Below are 17,712 nucleotides of genomic sequence, written 5' to 3' on the forward strand. Positions count from 1 at the left end.
ATACAGCGTAGAGATTGTGTGATATATATTAATCAAAGTTAGGGTTATGGTTGTTGTGCTTGCTTAGGGTATGTCATGGTGACTTTCCACTTTAGAGTCAAATAGGACAAACATTAAACAATTCACTCTTGGTGTACTTGCACAGATTTATTTGAATATGTATTCACTAAATTGCAATTAAATGTATATTTCCAAGGTGGGGTGAGGAAAGAAAGTAAAGATGTAAACCTGTTATACTGAGTCAGCATTTCTTGCTAATAGCTTATTTCGAAAAGGTTCAATTAAAAGCTCTGATAAGTTATTACATGCTTCATAGTAGAAACTGTAGAAGAGAGCACACAACATGTCTCATTTAACAAGATCTGTTTTAGATTAACAAGTAAAACACTAAAAGAGCAATATGTTAATGTTCCATCAGACAACGTTAGCAGCAAGAAGAGCAAACAAAATGGTCCCTACTCCTCAGACTTTCAGTGAGAAAGAACAGAACTTCATATGGTGGAATTTGTCTTGCAGGAACTACGTGACAACTTCCCCTTCAATCATATTCCCTTCCACTATTACAACATTATCTGACCTCAGTAATTCCCTGAGCTGCTTTTGTCAATCTAGAACAGTGGCAATTCCCATCAGCCCCTGCCAGCATGGCCAATTGGTACCATAGGTTCGCCACCATGGATCTAGAATCAACTCAGTTTGAAAGAAGAACTTGGGTCATATGAAAAGAGAGGCAGATGTAAGTTCTTATGAACTGGAAACACTGAAACATTATCTTTCCTGCCCACCTTCCCTCAGCCAATCACTTGAGACCTCCTAAAAGCTGATGTAGGACCTACATAGACAAACAAAAAAAAAAGTACAACCCAGGTGTCTGCAGGGAGGAGAGGGACCTGGATGAAATCACCCTTATCTTTCTCTTGGTGCATGAGTCTCTGTTGTTGCGAGAGCAAGGCAAGGATGATTTCAAGCAGCTCCCCTCCTCATTGTAGCCTCCCCAGGACACATTTAGTGTCCCTATATGTCCTTTTACCTTTGGAATCAATCAGCTATTTGGAGGTGTCAAGGGTAACTGTGGAAAGGGGAATTCAGGAAAGATCCAATATGGAAAGTACTTTTTGCTGGCATACCTTTGGATCGAACCCTGTATCTGAGAATGTACAGGGAAAAAATTCATATGTATGAATATATAAGACCCAGCAAATTTTATGAACCTCATGGAGATCTGAAAACAGATCTGGAATATCTGCAGATTTCCATCAATTATATCAGTTTGCACAGAGTCTCCAAGTGTGTTATACCATACAAGATTTGTCACTGAGTTCTGAGTGTTATACCATACACTGAGTTCTGAGTGTTATATCATCCACTGAGTGTTATACTATATAAGATTTGTCACTCAGTGGAATTGAGACTAGCTTTCAGAATTGTGGTAGGTGTGGAATATTTTGGGAATAAGTATTATCAGGGAGGCTGTGGGTGGGTTATAGCAGGTCCTGTAACAGAAACATGGTGTTATGTCCACCTAAGAAGGTGGGTAAGAGGAGAATCAGTCTTTAAAGTATAAAGATTAAAGGGTAAAGATGTGCATATACACCAAGTTTATTCAATAATGGTAGTTTGTTCATTTCTACAGTTCACATTTTATGCACCACTTAGAACAGTGGTTTTCAACCTGTGGGTCGCGACCCCTTTGGGGGTCGAACGACCCTTTCACAGGGGTCACCTAAGACTCTCTGCATCAGTGTTCATCTGTAAAATGGATACATTTTAGGGCTGGGGGTCACCACAACACGAGGAACTGTATTAAAGGGTCGTGGCATTAGGAAGGTTGAGAACCACTGACTTAGAATCATCAAGTTGGAAGAGGCCATCCAGGCTATCTAGTCCAACCCACTACTCAATGCAGGATCAGCCTAAAGAATCCCTGTCAAGTGTTTGTCCAGCTGCTGCTTGAAGACTGCCAGTGAGGGGGAGTTCACCACCTCCTTAGTACTGCAGTATTAATGCAATGTTGGTCTTTGGCAATCAAAATGAGTGAGAGACACTCATCAGAAAGATTAAAATTAAGCCAGACTGGAACCTGAGAACTTTTTCTAGTCTTGTCAAAACTATTGTTGATTCTTTTGGGATTCCTTTGTTTTGAATTAATTAATGCTGAAATATGCTGTACTTTTGTGACGAGTTAAGTTTCGTGGGTGAAATGATGTTTTTGTTTAGATAGTTACCACCCTCCAAGGGTTGTCACCAGACATTAAATCCAGATTATGTCTTGTGGGAAAGGGTGTGCCATGTACACTGCATTTGCTGTCATGTAAAGACAAATGAAGTAGCAATTGTGGATTAAGTGTTTTCCTTGATTCTGTTTGTGTCTTCGTGGCCATGAGTCACAGGGTGGCTAGTTCATAAAATGTTTATTCTCTAGTAAGTATGGATAGGATTGCAGCCTTAGGGAACAAACCAGGGAATCTTGTACATGCAGTAAATGGGCACTTGTGAACTCTGCCTACATGTTGGACAGGGATTGGTCAAATGTAAAGCATAGTGTGCAGGAAGAAGACAGAATCAGTGGCATAGCAACAACAGGGACATCTGGGGACAAACGCCCCGGGCAGCCCTGTTCAGTCACATGAGGGGCAGAAAATCATCCCCCACACTTGTGGCCTGACCAGGCCTGGGCGCGATGCCCAGGCCTCGGCATGTCGGCCGGGCTGGTGGGGTGTGGGCATGCTCTCCAGCTGCTGCCTGAGGGGTGGACTGAGCCAGAGGGGGCGGCACAGTGTGCGCAGGCATGGCGTGGGACCTGGTGGTTCTGCATGCCCCCAATGCTCCTCCTCCTTCCCCCTCGCCCCGCCAGGCCCAGCAGAGACCACTGCTGGGTGCTACTGCCCGACCTTGCCCTGCCAGGGCCGGTGGAGGCTGCTGCACGCTCCCCTGCACAGCCCTGCCTCACCAAGCCCCACTGCCAGCTAAGGCAAGTGAAGCACAGGGGGGCGGGGCGCAGGGGCCCATAGGGCACAGGGGCCCATAGGAAAACTCAGAGTTCATTTTCTCAGGCTCCATTTTCCCTAACTATACCCCTGGACAGAATACATTCTTTTAAGATGTGCTATCCATTTTTCTCAGTTTTAATAGCTACTTTACGTTATGTCAAACATGATAGTGAGTTATTTTAAAAAGAGCATATACCACAGAATAATGGTTATAACACAGTCTTTGAAGTTGTAGAGATTTGTGTTTTATTCATTTTTCACGTTCATCAATTGTACACTTAGGATATAGAGCCATCCCTGGCTGTACATGAAGGGATCAACACGAGCTTCCTTTTGAGCTCTTCTACGCACTCGCACACAGTCAGTACATAAAAATTACAGGACATAGAGAATGAACATACAGAATTGAATACATACCAAGAGAATAGTCTAGTGCACATGTATTCATGCACATGTGCCAGTGATGGGGGAGGAACAGGGTGCTCTTGAACCATGTACAAATCCAGCTGCTCATGAATGGCTGCATCTGTATAGGGAGGACTTGCGCCTTAGTTTAGTAAGCACAGTGTGGGCCCTGATAGCAGAAATGAAGATTTCCATATTTGCATTTACTTTCTCAGTCTATTATTACTGCCTTTAAAAAATGGTTAGTTGTATGCTGCACCCTGCTTCCTCATTTTATGTTATAAAACTCTCCTTGAAATACCTCCGTTCGGAAATGAAAGCATAAAGGAGCAAAGTCTACTTAGAACGACATGCCACACAAAAAAAGAATCAACTTCCATTCATACTCTTTAGAAGTATTGAGGATCGTTTAAAATAAATATGTCTTTATTCTTGTGCATTCACAAAGATCCTGAAAACAGATAATGGTGTGTTTCCATAAAAACATTAATGTTGACAGGAATTTCTGAAAATGTTTTTAAAAATGTTTACACTTGCAGTGTACCAGTGTTCCAAGTTAAAGATGATTTATTTTTCACTGTTCTGTGTAATAGGAAGTCTGTCTTAGACCCTTCATGCAAACAAGCTCTTTTCAAGACTTAATCTACACAGGCATTTAAAAATGCATCCCCTATTATTTTACCAATTGCTGCTGATGCCCTCCATGCCTCCCCTCCCTGCAGCACACCTATGGAAAAGTGCACGCATGAGATCAGTAGCACAAAGACACCCCATCCAGCTCTGAAATGCCCCCTTGATTCTCCACTCCTGCACATGAGTAGCTCTTATCTGGTGAATCAGATTTGTTTTTCCCGTTCCTTCACAAGAAGCCAGCTGGGTGACCTTGGGCTAGTCACAGTTCTCTCAGAACTCTCTCAGCCCCACCTACCTCACAAAGTGTCTGTTGTGGAGAGAGGAAGGAAAGGTGTTTGTAAGCTGCTTTGGGGCTCCATAGAGGAGTGAAAGGTGAGGCGGAGCCCTTCAGGGACGGGGCAGTATAAAAGCCCAAAGTATAAATAAATAAATATAAATCCAAACTGCTGCTCCTCCTCCTCTTCTGAGATCTAACGCCTTCATTTGATGCCATATCAGTATCCCCTTCCATCCCTGATTTCTATGATTCTCATCTGTCTTTCCCTGCCAAGACAGCAAGGAGGCTTTTAAAAGGAATGAACTAGTTTCTTCACCTGTGCTGTTTAAGCTTTAAGGCACAGTTATAGCCCCGCCACCATTTTCCTACCACAGTGTAAAAATACCATGTGAAAGAGGGTGACTTAAGCTCATAAAAAAAGCACAAGCCACAAGAACTGGGGGAGGACAGGAGAGAAGAGATAAGGAAGGGGGGAAATGGCTTCAGCCTACAGGTGGCATTCTGTTTCCACTTGCTAAAATGGAATTGGTTTCCTTTGCACTGTAGGCCAGTCTTTTTTATTTATAAGTATGTGTGGGTGTGTGAGTTTTTTTAAGAAGCACTGTGACTATAAATCCTAAGAGTGAACAATTGAATAATGGGTTTTTAAAACAGTGTACCTGGACTCTATAAACAAAGCACTTAACAATGTTTTTGTAAAGTCACTATGTTCTGTATGCCAATCCCTTTTAACATTCATTTGGAAAAGGAGAGCTATGTTCTAAAAATAAACAAAAAAATTAATTGTATGCTGTTCCAGATAATTAATTTTCACTTGTAAATTGCAATGGCGTAGAAGTGGCGTAGTGGTGAAGAGCAGGTGCATTCAAATCTGGAGTAACCGGGTTTGATTACCTGCTTTGCCGCTTGAACTGTAGAGGCTTATCTGGGGAATTGAGATTAGCCTGTGCACTCCCACACATGCCAGCTGGGTGACCTTGGGCTAGTCACAGTTTTTTGGGGCTCTCTCAGTCCCACCCACCTCACAGGGTGTTTGTTGTGAGGGGGGAAGGGAAAGGAGATTGTAAGCCCCTTTGAGTCTCCTGCAGGAGAGAAAGGGGGGATATAAATCCAAACTCCTCTTCCTCCTCCTCCTCCTCCTCCTCTTCTTCTTCTTCAAAGCCATTAAGTGAGTTTGTTTGTGTAGGTAATTAAGCCAAGTTTTCAGCTTATCAGACATTCTAGAATTTGTTGTTATAACCATTCAACATGCTGTCTTTAGAAATGACACTGTTTTTCTCTCTTTTCCCTCCAGGTGCTTTATTCCAAATACCTACGCAGCTCTTTTCACTGCTGTACTAGTACCGCTAATGTGCCTGGTGGTGGTATTTGTGGTGTTCATCCATGCATACCAGGTGACACCCCAGTGGAAAGCTTATGATGATGTGTTCAGAGGAAGAACTAATGCTGCAGGTATGAAACCTGAAACAATTCTAATCAAGCCAATGAGGGGTGTTTCCTCAGTAAGCTGCCTTCTAAATAAGTTGCTGCTTTTTTTGATGTCTCTTTTTACGTTTAACATATTTGTGTCAAGAAGGACCAACTGTCTTTTCCTGCACTGTATAACTGCAGTGGGAAACTTATCTGAGCCCCATAGGGCCTAATTCAGATTAAGACCCTGGTGCTGGAGAGGAGGGCTCCAGCTTTCTTCATACACACAAACCATTTTCACAAGCTGAAATTTCTCTTGGCGGTATTTTTTGCCCCATTGCAGGGTTGCGTATACAATATTGAGTTGAGATAATGCACGCTAGAGCTATTTGGCTTTGAAAATGGAGGGGGAGTCTGGAGCCCCTTTTTTTCCAGCTTCACAATCCCAATCTAAATCAGGCCCTATAGTGCTTGGCTATGTTTGCCACAGCAGTTGGATGGCTTCAGGGGAAGCAAGTCTGGTTGGGAAAACCCCAGCCCCAGTCATGGACAAATATATTGTGCAGTTTGGCCCTGAGTAAGACCACTGATCCATCTAACCTAGTTTTGTCTACTCTCCAAGTAGCTATCCAAGGACTCAAATAGCAGTCCTTCCCAGACCTGCTGTCTATGATTCTTTATACAAAGATATTGGGAACAGAAATTGGGACCACAGACAAAAGGCAAAAGTGTTAATAGGATATTTGAAACACAGAACCCATACTAAATGCTCAAGAGTTTTCTGCTTGTTTTTGTGGTCCTGACCCAGACAGAAAAAAATCACATCATCAGATGTGATGCCAGAAATTATGTGATCAGACCTCCAAGTGTTTGTTCTTTTACGCAGAATAGCAGGTGGGCAAGACAAAGTTTGCATCAGAACTGTGATACAGGAACGGGGGAGGTGGGGGTTAACTTACCTCTTTGCAAAACTTTCCCAAATAGATATAGGCTTGGAGAACTTTGTCCTGTTAAGGCAAACACATGAAAAACATAGGCCCATTCTGCACAGCACAAATAAGACATCTTGAGGATGCAAAAAAAAGGTATTTGTGGGAGTAACTCCACACACCTGTTACCCCAAGATGTCCTCAGGACACCTTATTTCATCTCAAGACATTTTTTAAAGTCACTAAAATGTGGACTTTTTTCTCGAAGTCATCTGCAAGTTTTCTCCTGCTTGCTGTGCAGAGCTCAGGAGCTGAGGAGATGTCTTATTTTTCCCACCCAACTGTTGGAGCTCTCTTGTCAGTTTTCTCTGCTGCTCATGCCTGATATTGTATGGTGCTGCGGTGATTCTTTGTACCTGCAGTAATTTGTTGAAGGTTTCCCCATGATGTTTGCTCTGCCAGCTCTGCTGCTGGGTGCCTTTTCAGACCGAAAAGTATATGGCTGTAGTCAGCTCATCCTACTGATTCCAGCAATATATATTTTTTTAAAATGTCCAATGAGCTGTCTTTGAAAACACGCAGACATAATATGAAAATTGGCATGGATTCTGAAATTGTGTCTGTCCAGACAAAAAGATTAGGAGGGGATTTTTTAAAAGACATCCCCAGGATATCTCATTTGTGCTGTGCAAAATGGACCATAGATGCTCTGCATGGTAGGGAATTCCATGATAGGGAATTCCAAATTTGCAAGGAATGCTCCTCTAGGAGTTCGTGTCAATTTGGACTTGGTTGCAGTTGTCTAAAGATACTGGAATTGTGTCAGTTAGAAGTAGCACTTTGTGTTGTATCTTGAGAACTACAGAACATCTGTAACAACTCAATATTAGCTGACTGGCTGATTGTCAGACAAGTTGGTTAGGGGCATCCATTGTGGTTGAATACAGCTGATATGCAGTTGACATCACATTACTAACAGAAAATAGTGGAGAGATGAAATAGCTACTGATGAAGGTTAAAGCAGAAGGAAGGATTACAGGTGAACACTAAAAAGACAAAGTAATGATTTCTGAGGAACTACACACCTACAACACTGAGACTGGGAAGGGCAGCCATGAAGGAGCTAGAAAAGATTCCTAATGGTAAAGATGTGTTGCTAGCAATCAAGATAAGTCATACTATAATATGCCCTATTGCCGTGGTGGCGAACCAATTGGCCATGCTGGCAGGGGCTGATGGGAATTGTAGTCCATAACATCTGGAGTGCCAAAGGTTCGCCACCACGGCCCTATTGCCATGTACAGGTATGGAAGCTGGGCAATGAAGAAAGGCAACAGGAGGAAACTTAATTAATTTTAAATGTGATGTTGAAGAAGAGTTTTAAAGATACCATGGACCACCAAAAAGTCAAATCAGAGGGTTCTAGATCAGTTCAAACCTGATCTCTCCCTAGAAGCTATAATGACAAAACTGAGATGGATTGACTCAATCAAAGAAGACATGGCCCTCAGTTTGAAAGACCTGAACATGTCTGTTAGTAATAGGATGTTTTGGAAGTCATTAATTCATAGGGTCACCATAAATCAGATGTAACTTGATGGTACTTAACACACACATATTAGCTCTGGCTATTCCCTTTAAAGTTAAAAGTCACTCCTTTTTTTTAAAATTGGCACTGTTATTCAGTCTTTAATCAGCATTGTAATTGTGATTCATGCTCGTTCATGCTGTTTATGGGGTAGAAGACAGGAAGACACAATGTACTCTGTCACTTTAGGCTTATTTATTTGAATGAGGTATTTCCCTTCCCCACTGCAAGGCTTAGGAGAGATTGCTGTATAGTTTTATCTCCCTTTTAATTATAGTAACAAGAATGGGGAGGGTAACCAAGGAGATATTTGCTTGCCCATGGTCGCCCAAAGAGTTTCATGGCTAAGAATTAAATTGGGCAGTTATATAGGTTCTCTGTCTATTGTACATTAATTAACTTGACTTATTTATTTATATTTATTTATTTATTAAATTTAATATACTGCCCACCCCCGAAGGGCTCTGGGCAGTGTACAACAATAAAATACATTAAATTACATATATTAAAATCATACCCATTATTTAAAACATAACATTACAACAACAGAAATCTAACAACAGCTGGCAACTCAGAGAAAAAAGGACCTCCTACTCTTTTGGGAGGGGGCTGAGTACATAATAAAATCAACCGAGTATGATGTTATACAAGGGTTAGTGGGGAATGGCAGATCAGCGGCCAGCCTGTCCAAACTTTTAAGGGTAGGATAATTTATTTTAGACTAAACTGTCGTTGGTGGCAATGTTGCAAATGGGTATCCTTTGTAGTATTTTAAAACTCTGTTTTATTTTGCTCCCCTGCCAATTCATATCTGTGCAGAAGGATGTCAATTTAGTGAATTTCCTGCTGAGTTTAAACCCTAGAGACTAAATCCTTTGTCTCATCAGCAAAAGACATACAACCTGATCACAAGTACTACTCACTTCCCCACTCTGCCTGGCTTGTTTACTTTCAAGTCTCTGAGACAATCAGAGCGGAAAGGAAAGTTTTGTTCGTCATTTGTTTCCTACAATTTGGGCTGAATTGAAGACAGCAAAAAGTATCAGTAGATTTTATGACAGAGAATTACACTGCTAGTGCTAGAATTGAATCCACTCTTACACTGGAGGGAGTCCCACTGAACTTGGGTAGGGGGATTTAAATGTGAACAAAAATATCACAGTTGGTTGTGGTGGGTTTTCCGGGCTGTGTGGCCGTGGTCTGGTGGATTTTGTTCCTAATGTTTCGCCTGCATCTGGGCTGGCATCTTCAAAGGTGTATCACAGTGGGAAGTCTGTTACACACAGTGTGTAACAGACTTCCCACTGTGATACACCTCTGAAGATGACAGCCACAGATGCAGGTGAAACATTAGGAACAAAATCCACCAGACCACGGCCACACAGCCCGGAAAACCCACAGCAACTAGTTGAATCTAGCCGTGAAAACCTTCGACAATACAAAAATATTACTGTTAATTACCCAACTGTGTCAGTCAACATAGGAGGATGTGGTCTCTCACTTAAAATAAAAACACATTAATGTTCTTGCTAACACAGGGGAGCCTCTGATAGTGGTATGTTGAAAATGACATGTTATTTCAGGCTGCAAAATTGGACTCTCCCCCCTTTTTGATTTTTTGTGGGGGCTGAGCCATTCACCCGTTGTGTGGACAACAGATCCCACTCTTCCATTGCTATTTCACAGCTCAGGCTTGGAGTTGGGACAGCTTTCTTGAGTCTGGACACTTCTTTCATCTGCTAGCATGTAAGCTGTAGTGGAGTGCTGGGTGACTACAAAGCAGTATCCATGAAGTGGATGAACTTTCCAGGGCTACCTTGAAATTAAAGTACATTTGTCAGTCAAGGGGGCATCTTGCACCTCACAACATTCTAATTTCTCACTAAAATATTATTAAATAATACTTTGGGTCCATCCTAGTCATTGAACATTCCCTCCCCTCCCCCCATGCAATGACAAGTATGATATGTTGCTAAAGTTACAAAATGATTAACATAAACATATGAACACCATTAAATAAACTGCATGTATGTATATTGTTTATTATGAGGGCTTGCTACACAAATGAACTGGTGGGAACTGTTTTCTCTGCAAGCACTTCCTAAGTGCACCTGCGTCCCCTATTTTAACATTCTGCACCATGGATTTAAATAGGTTGAGCTGTTGTGGGATAGCCGATGAATAGAGCTCTACATTGTGACAGGAAACATGCATAATCATTTATAGAGGGAGAGAAATTCTGAGCAGCTAAAAAGCTATGGTATTGCTAAGGTTGTGTAAGATAGATGTTTGATCAGTAGGTGTTTGCCTTCTAATAGGAAAAAAATACTAGCCATTTTATATTGAAATATAAATATATTTAAGGAACTGGCCTCTCTCCATGGGGCATATTACATACAGAGAAAGACAGATGCTGGACACAGTCTACCAGAAAGTGAGAATTAGTTGACTCAAGCACATTTATTTTAATATGATCTGTTGAAATAAATTTAATGACATGCAGTTATTTTGGATTCTGATTGCTATGGTTATAAAAAAACCCTCACCTTAAGACAGGAAACACCTTTCGATGATAAGAGTTAGTGTTTTTCATTTTATTCAGTTTCAGATGAGACTTTAGGGACTCATCATGGGGATGCTTTGTTGCTTTACAGTGCAGTCCTGAGAAGAGCTACATCCCTCTGGGTCAGTTGACTTCAATGGACTTAGAAGGGTGTAACTGTTTAGGATTGCACTGGGTGATTCGGAATGGTAGAAATATGACAGGCTAAGAAAGGAAAATATCCCGTTTTGGGGAAGTACTTGCACAGGACCCTTCCCCAGAATGGGTTTGGCCTGTTATGCTTCCCTCAACCTGGGTATTTCAAAAATCACTAAACTAGCAATCTTTTTACCCAAACCCGGTTTGAACTTGCTCCTGAGTAAACAGCACAGGTGCCAAACACTTTATTTTTCCTGCCTGTCACCCATTTTCCTGCCTTTCTGACCTCATGTTAGTTTCGTTTCTGCTGAGCTGCTGGCCACCATTATGGTGTGACTTGCTGTCGGGCATTTTGTGAATGCTGTGGGCTGATTCTCTCACAACTCACCATTTCTAAAATGTCCCTGATGCATGTTTTCTGGCAGTGATTGTACAGGAACCCATTCACAACTCCCCATATTGGTACAGGAACGTATTCACAACTGTTGGGCCATAGCAAGTAATGGCCCCATTTCCTTTTTTTTTTAATGGTGTTAAGATACATAGCTATGCAGATGCACACCTTTAAGTGGATGTTTCTTATGGAGGGGTCCTACTGTGGATGGGACATATTGAAAGACGGAAGCTGAGGGGAATGGCTCAGGCTGCCCAGCCCAATCAAAGTGCAGAACACATGGGAAGCCAATTGAGTTGTGGCCAAACAGGAACAGCCAATCAGAATGCAGGAAAAACAGGATGGAGTCAATGTTTATGCTTGTGTAGCTACGTATGCATTGTATTTTTTTAAAGTAGCAGGTTCATGTGAAGGGGCAGAAAGAAAATGGATTATTTCCCCCAACCTCAACTTGATTCCTTCACAGAAAATGGGCACCCATGTGAAGATAAAAAACAGACCCAGATTCAAAAATAACGGCTGTAACCCATTATTATTATGCTGTGTGGAATCGACCACTGTTGGTATAGCAAAGCACAAACAACTACTGTTAAATCAAAACTGTTCCTACAGAACTGTTCCTACAGAATTGTTCCGCTTCTTCCCCCTCTCAGGGGAAGCTCTTCCACTGAATAATTTCTTGCACCAGTGGAAGACACCACCATTAATGCAAGGAATCCATTCTATCCAACCAGCTCCCCATCCTCTGCTCGTTCATGTCCTCAGGTGCTGGAAAAATCTGGCTGCAGATAGTGTTAGCACCAAAATTTGCAATTTACAGGCAGAGAGAGAGAGAGAGAGAGAGAGAGAGAGAGAGAGAGAGAGAGAATTTGTCCTGTTCCTAAAATTTGGAAATATAATGGCTCAAGTGTCATTAGTTCAAGAAATTCTTCTTGGGTTTGGAATGTAAAGTGAGATTCTGCTAATGTGTTTAAATGCAGAATACATATCCAAAGTATGCTTAATAGTCATTCTCTGAATAGCTGATCAAATGATACAAAAATCAGAACTGTTTCTTTGATCTAGCTGTAAGCACTAATTACATTTTAGGCAGAGCTGTGTAAAAACCCCAAAGTGTCAGCAGAATATGAGCACAGCACAAGCCAGTTTCTGAACCTTACAAACAAGAGAGTTTTGATATCCTTGACTGTGCCTGATGAATAGACTGCAGCTTTAATGTCCTGGCCTATACAAGAGGAGCTGAAATTTTGAGAGGCAATTGAAAAAGCAATATGATAGCTTACGGTCAACATTATGAGTCATTCTTTTGAGAGAACTCATAAAAGAAAGGTTAGCCTTTTCAGAGAAAGTTTGCAAATACCTAGCCAATTTTAATTTGAGCTGAAAAGAGCCCATCACTATTTACAGACAGCATAATAGGAAATTGATAGTTGAGCAATGGCTGAGGAGGTCCCTGTCTTGAATTGATCATTTTTATCATTGCCCTTTCATGCCTTCTCTGGGCAAGTGTTCACAGGCAATGCATAGAGAATTTTTAAAAAGCATCCCTGCCCTCCTTAACTTGATTAGGGCAAGAGAGTCTGATTTCAGAGAAGATTTCATGCCCAGACAGTCTTAAAGCTCTCAAAACTGCTGCTTGCCAATCTTGGGTGAAACTGGAAGCATGCCATTATGACATTTTTTTTCAGAAGTGTATTTGGTTGGATTGCAGAACTGACACAATATCCAAGCCTCCACCCACAAGAAGAAATACAAAAAGGCAAGCAGAACTGTAATATGCACATCACCAAAGGTAGCTGGTGAAATTTAACAGCTGTAAGGAAACTGGAATCCTTTACATGGAGGAAAGGGTGGAATAGATCAAACTATCAAAAGCAAAAAGGCATTCAGGGTTTCAGGGGAAATTAGAGTATTTGAAGACATGTCTGCAAAGTTAGAAGAAATTACCAAACTTTTGAAGAATCAATAACACAATGAAACCTGAAGGTGCCTGTCATGCTGAGGTGTCTTCCACCTTCCTATACCCAGAGGCAAGAATGTTCCCTAATCCTTTTGATATAACATAGATTTTCTGCTTGTTATACAGCTTTGACTCAGACTTCCACTAAGAGGTTCATGTGTAAACTCTGGTGCTCAAAATTAGAAGGAATGGAGTATTTACCCAACTCCCTTTTTTCCTTTAGACTTTCTCTAACTGCAGGATCACTTCAAAGCTTTTGAAAGAAATCCACCACAGAATAGGAGTGGGAATTCTTCTCCCATATGAAATTTAAATTCCCCTCCTGGCTAGAAATTGGTGTATCTGTGACACCCTCTCTCTCAACAACTTCCAACACCCTCTCAGCAAAGCTCACACAACCATATTGTTGCAATTATTTGGAAGGTTGAGTTGGCTCTGTTCTACACGCAGTTCATGAGATAATCTAGCTCTGTTTTTAGATACCTGAGTAAGGAATTCTTCTTTCCCTAAAAGCTTCTTCCCACCTTTGGGGTCCTTTCCCCCCAAATATTCTTTCCCTACCAACACCACAGGTTCATACTGAGACACTAAACCCTCTGGTTCCAAGATTTCCAACCTGTATTCTTGTCAGCAGCTCTGATGGAGTTCTAAACTCCACCCACTACCAGTATGTCACTTGCACACATAGGCTTTCTGAGGAATTAACCCTTCACAGTCACAGTTTTTCCTGCTTCTGCATGCTCTGAACTTTGAAATAGCATTGTACAGAATTGAATTTTTATATGTTATTTTCCTTAATTGTATCACAGACCTTTTAAAGATGCAAAACAGTAAAGACCTTATCTAAAACCTAATTTTTCTTCCCATGGTTACTTAAATCATAAACAAGACAGCGTATCGAAGGAAAAGTGTGTTTTCACAATAAACACAAAAATCTAGCTTTGATGTTACTTCCTAACTAAAGAGTGCTCTGTAAAGGAAAGGCTAGAACATTGTATAATCCATCAAACAGTGAAATGGGTCATTAGTTCCTTTTAATTCCACAGCCAGCAAAAACAAGGTTTCCTTATGCTTCTGTGCTGCCAGTGTGTGTGTGTGTAATGTGCCATTGTATCACAGCCATTTTATGACGACCTCAACAAGGGACTTTCAAGGCAGTGAGAAGCAGAGGTGGTTTGGCCTGCCTTCTTCTGCAGAGCCTTCCTTGGCAGTCTTCTTTTTAAGTATTGACAAGATCAAGCTATACCATGTCACCTACGTCCATGCTACCATTGTAAACATTTAAAGAATGGGGCTGATACATCTCACTCACAGAGAGATCTGTGAATTATACAGGTTACCTGGAATACATGGAACTTTCTTGGTACTTAAAGACTCTTTGGAATCAGTAGGGCTCCAATCTCCTGGTGGTGGCTGGAGAACTCCTAGGATCACAGCTTATCCCCAGATGACAGAAATCAGCTCACCTAGAGAAAATGGCTGCTTTGGAAGGTGGACTCTATGTCTTTATATCACACTGAAGTCCCCACTCTCCCCATACCCTGCCCTCTCCAGCCTGTGCCCCTCAAAATCTCCAGGTATTTCCAAACCCAGAGATGGCAACCCTAGGAATCAAACAGATTCTTTCTGACACATTCCTTCTATGAAGGCAACAGATTTGCCTTCTTCATGAATTAAAGCTGAGCTGTTTAAAATTTTGTATGGACAGTGAGATTACAAGCTAAATATGAAATCCAAGAATTTGCGGTCATGGAAGTACCATAGCCCAGCTATAATCATTCTCTGATCTTGCAAAAAAAAAAATTAAAAAAGAGAGTGTTTTCTGATAAACAGTAATAATAATAAGCAAAGCTCACACAACCATATTGTTGCAATTATTTGGAAGGTTTGAGTTGGTTCAGATATGTTTTCCAGATTGTTTAGAGTTGCTGCTAAGTGTTTTTGATTGCCAAGAGTTTAAAAATATTTTTATAGGAGCCAAATGGAATAGGGACTAAAATAAAACATTCAAACTAACTAGCAGCTTTAGCCTGTGGATCAGCTTGAACAGCAGAACTGCACATTGTGAGCCTAGGAATGACCCCACCTCTGTACAAAGAGCTAACAGATTCTGCACCATTTTCCAGAGAACACCTAGACCAGGAGTAGGGAACCTGCGGCTCGAGAGCCGCATGTGGCTCTTCTGCCCTTGCACTGCGGCTCCATGAGCCGAGCCGCCGGCTTCATCCTTGTCTGCCCTGCAGGCAGCAGGGCAAGCGCACCAATTGCCTGCGGCTGTTGGGGCCGCGCCGTCGGCTTCCCCTCTTGCCCACCCCGTTCGAGCGGGTCGGGCGCTTTCCCAGCGGCCGGCAAGGCCAAGCTGCTGGCCCCATCCTTGCCTGCCCTGCAGGCAGCAGGGCAGGTGCATCCGTGCGCTTCTCAGAATGAGTGGAGTAAAAGGTTAAAAAAAACCAATATATACAGTGTTATCTTTATTTTAAATGTCAAAAATTATTTGCGGCTCCAAGTGTTTTCTTTTCCCATGGAAAACGGATCCAAATGGCTCTTTGAGTGTTAAAGGTTCCCTATCCCTGACCTAGTCTTTCCCTTGGAAGGTTCCTGACTCTCCTTGCCTTCCTTTCTTAAGAGCAGTCCATAGACTCAGTATGCATGTGGCATTCACAGTGGGAGCAGCACTAACAAATTTGCATCTAAAGCAGGAATTCTGCCCTGGTGTAGCTTAGAAGTACAGACAAAGTGTAATAAAATAAAACCATGCAAGTCTGCTTCCACAAAGATTTTTTTTTCTCCGTGGGTGGACCATAGCATCCCCTTGCTTTACTGAGGAACTTTCACTTAATGCCAAGCTTTTTCCAAACATGACTTATGGGGAATTCCCTTTATCTAAAGATAAAAGTAGTCCCTTGTGCAAGCACTGGGTCATTAACTGAGCCATGAGGTGACGTCACATAATGACTTTTACTAGACAGACTATTTTTACGGCATGGTTTGCCATCGCCTTTTCCAGCAATCTACATTTTACCTCCAGCAAGTTGGGTACTCATTTTACCAATCTCAGAAAGATGGAAGGCTGAACTTTGACTACAGTACTGTTGTTTACCAATCTGCACCATAGAGCTCTGCAGCAAAAAAACCAAACCTCAGCCTTTTGCGCATATTTGGTCTCTTTGGGTCAGGCCCTTTGGATCAGATTCTCAGTTGCACACAAGTTTCCCCTTCTTCAGAACTGACCACTTGGCAAACCAGAGAAGCCCTGCTGCTTACAGAAGCGGGTAAACAGCGATCCCCCCCCCCCATGCATTTTGCTTCCTTTGGCTTTTCTGCTCCTCCCCAGCAGTGCTGTAGTGGTTAAGAGCAGGTGCATTCTAATCTGGAGGAACCGGGTTTGATTCCCTGCTCTGCTGCTTGAACTGTGGAGGCTTATCTGGGGAATTCAGATTAGCCTGTGCACTCCTTGGGCTAGTCACAGTTCTTCGGAGCTCTCTCAGCCCCACCCACCTCACAGGGTGTTTGTTGTGAGGGGGAAGGGAAAGGAGATATCCTGACAGGAGAGAAAGGGGGGGATATAAATCCACACTGTTCTTCCCCTACTAAGCAGAATCAGTTCCTCTGGCATTTCCAGGGGATCAAGAGACTCCTCTTTTTAATTTCTGCACTTTCAATCTATCCCAGAAGCAATCAAAGAGAAAGCCACTTTTTAAAAAATTAGGTGGCAAACAACCATCCAAACTTGGAAGCAGGAGAAGCAGGGAGCAGGCAAAATGGTGGCTAGGCTCGGGGGAAGCAGCAGGGTACCTCCTCATGTATAAACAAGGAGACGCAGGGAGACCCCACTGTGAAGCACATAGTCGTGTGAAAAACTGTAAGTGAGCAAAGGGCCCTCCTTTGCTCCAGTTTTAAGGTGCACTGGCACATTGGCTGCAAGCAGAGCCTCCATATGAAAGCTCTGCCCACAGCCAATCTGGAAGGGAAGAGCTTAGTACCATTTTCAAAATCGTGACACAGCTCTGACAATTCTCCTGCCTTTAGCCTTTTAGAAAGGCTTGAAAAAAACAAATTCATCTGTTAGCCATGGATCAGCTGTCAGCTGTTGGAGAGAGGTGGGTTGCCAGGCTGTGGGAGGGCTGCAAAATTTGGTTCGGCTCAGTGTGTTTGTACCACCACAGTCAAAAGAATGGGATGAGGAGGGACAGTGCCATCACTGAGCAGTATGGAAAGACAGGCCAACTTCTCCCTCCTGCATGTGAAACCAATCTACAAAACATTGGTGGCATCCACACATAAGTCTTTCTCTGCCTTCACTTTCAAATTGCAGCAGTTGGGGGGGGGGGGCACAATCTAACATGACAATCAATTGTTCACTTTTCAGTGTTCCCCCATTCTCAGGATATTTCAGTATGTTTCTTAAACCTGGCTTGGTACAAT

At 42.3% G+C, this 17,712-nt stretch overlaps 1 protein-coding gene across 1 annotated transcript in view; it reads left to right on the top strand.

Annotated features, from left to right (window-relative positions):
• The window catches only part of ADGRV1 (adhesion G protein-coupled receptor V1), a 301,407-nt gene that overhangs the window by 243,306 nt on the left and 40,389 nt on the right, over window positions 1-17,712 (top strand). Inside the window, exon 86 of the mRNA XM_048504356.1 lies at window positions 5,600-5,757. Within this exon, the coding sequence (XP_048360313.1) occupies window positions 5,600-5,757 (158 nt within the window). The remainder of the gene's footprint in view (window positions 1-5,599; window positions 5,758-17,712) is intronic.

The sequence above is a fragment of the Sphaerodactylus townsendi genome, linkage group LG07 (genome assembly GCF_021028975.2).
Source record: "Sphaerodactylus townsendi isolate TG3544 linkage group LG07, MPM_Stown_v2.3, whole genome shotgun sequence".
NCBI classification, from domain to species: Eukaryota; Metazoa; Chordata; class Lepidosauria; order Squamata; family Sphaerodactylidae; genus Sphaerodactylus; species Sphaerodactylus townsendi.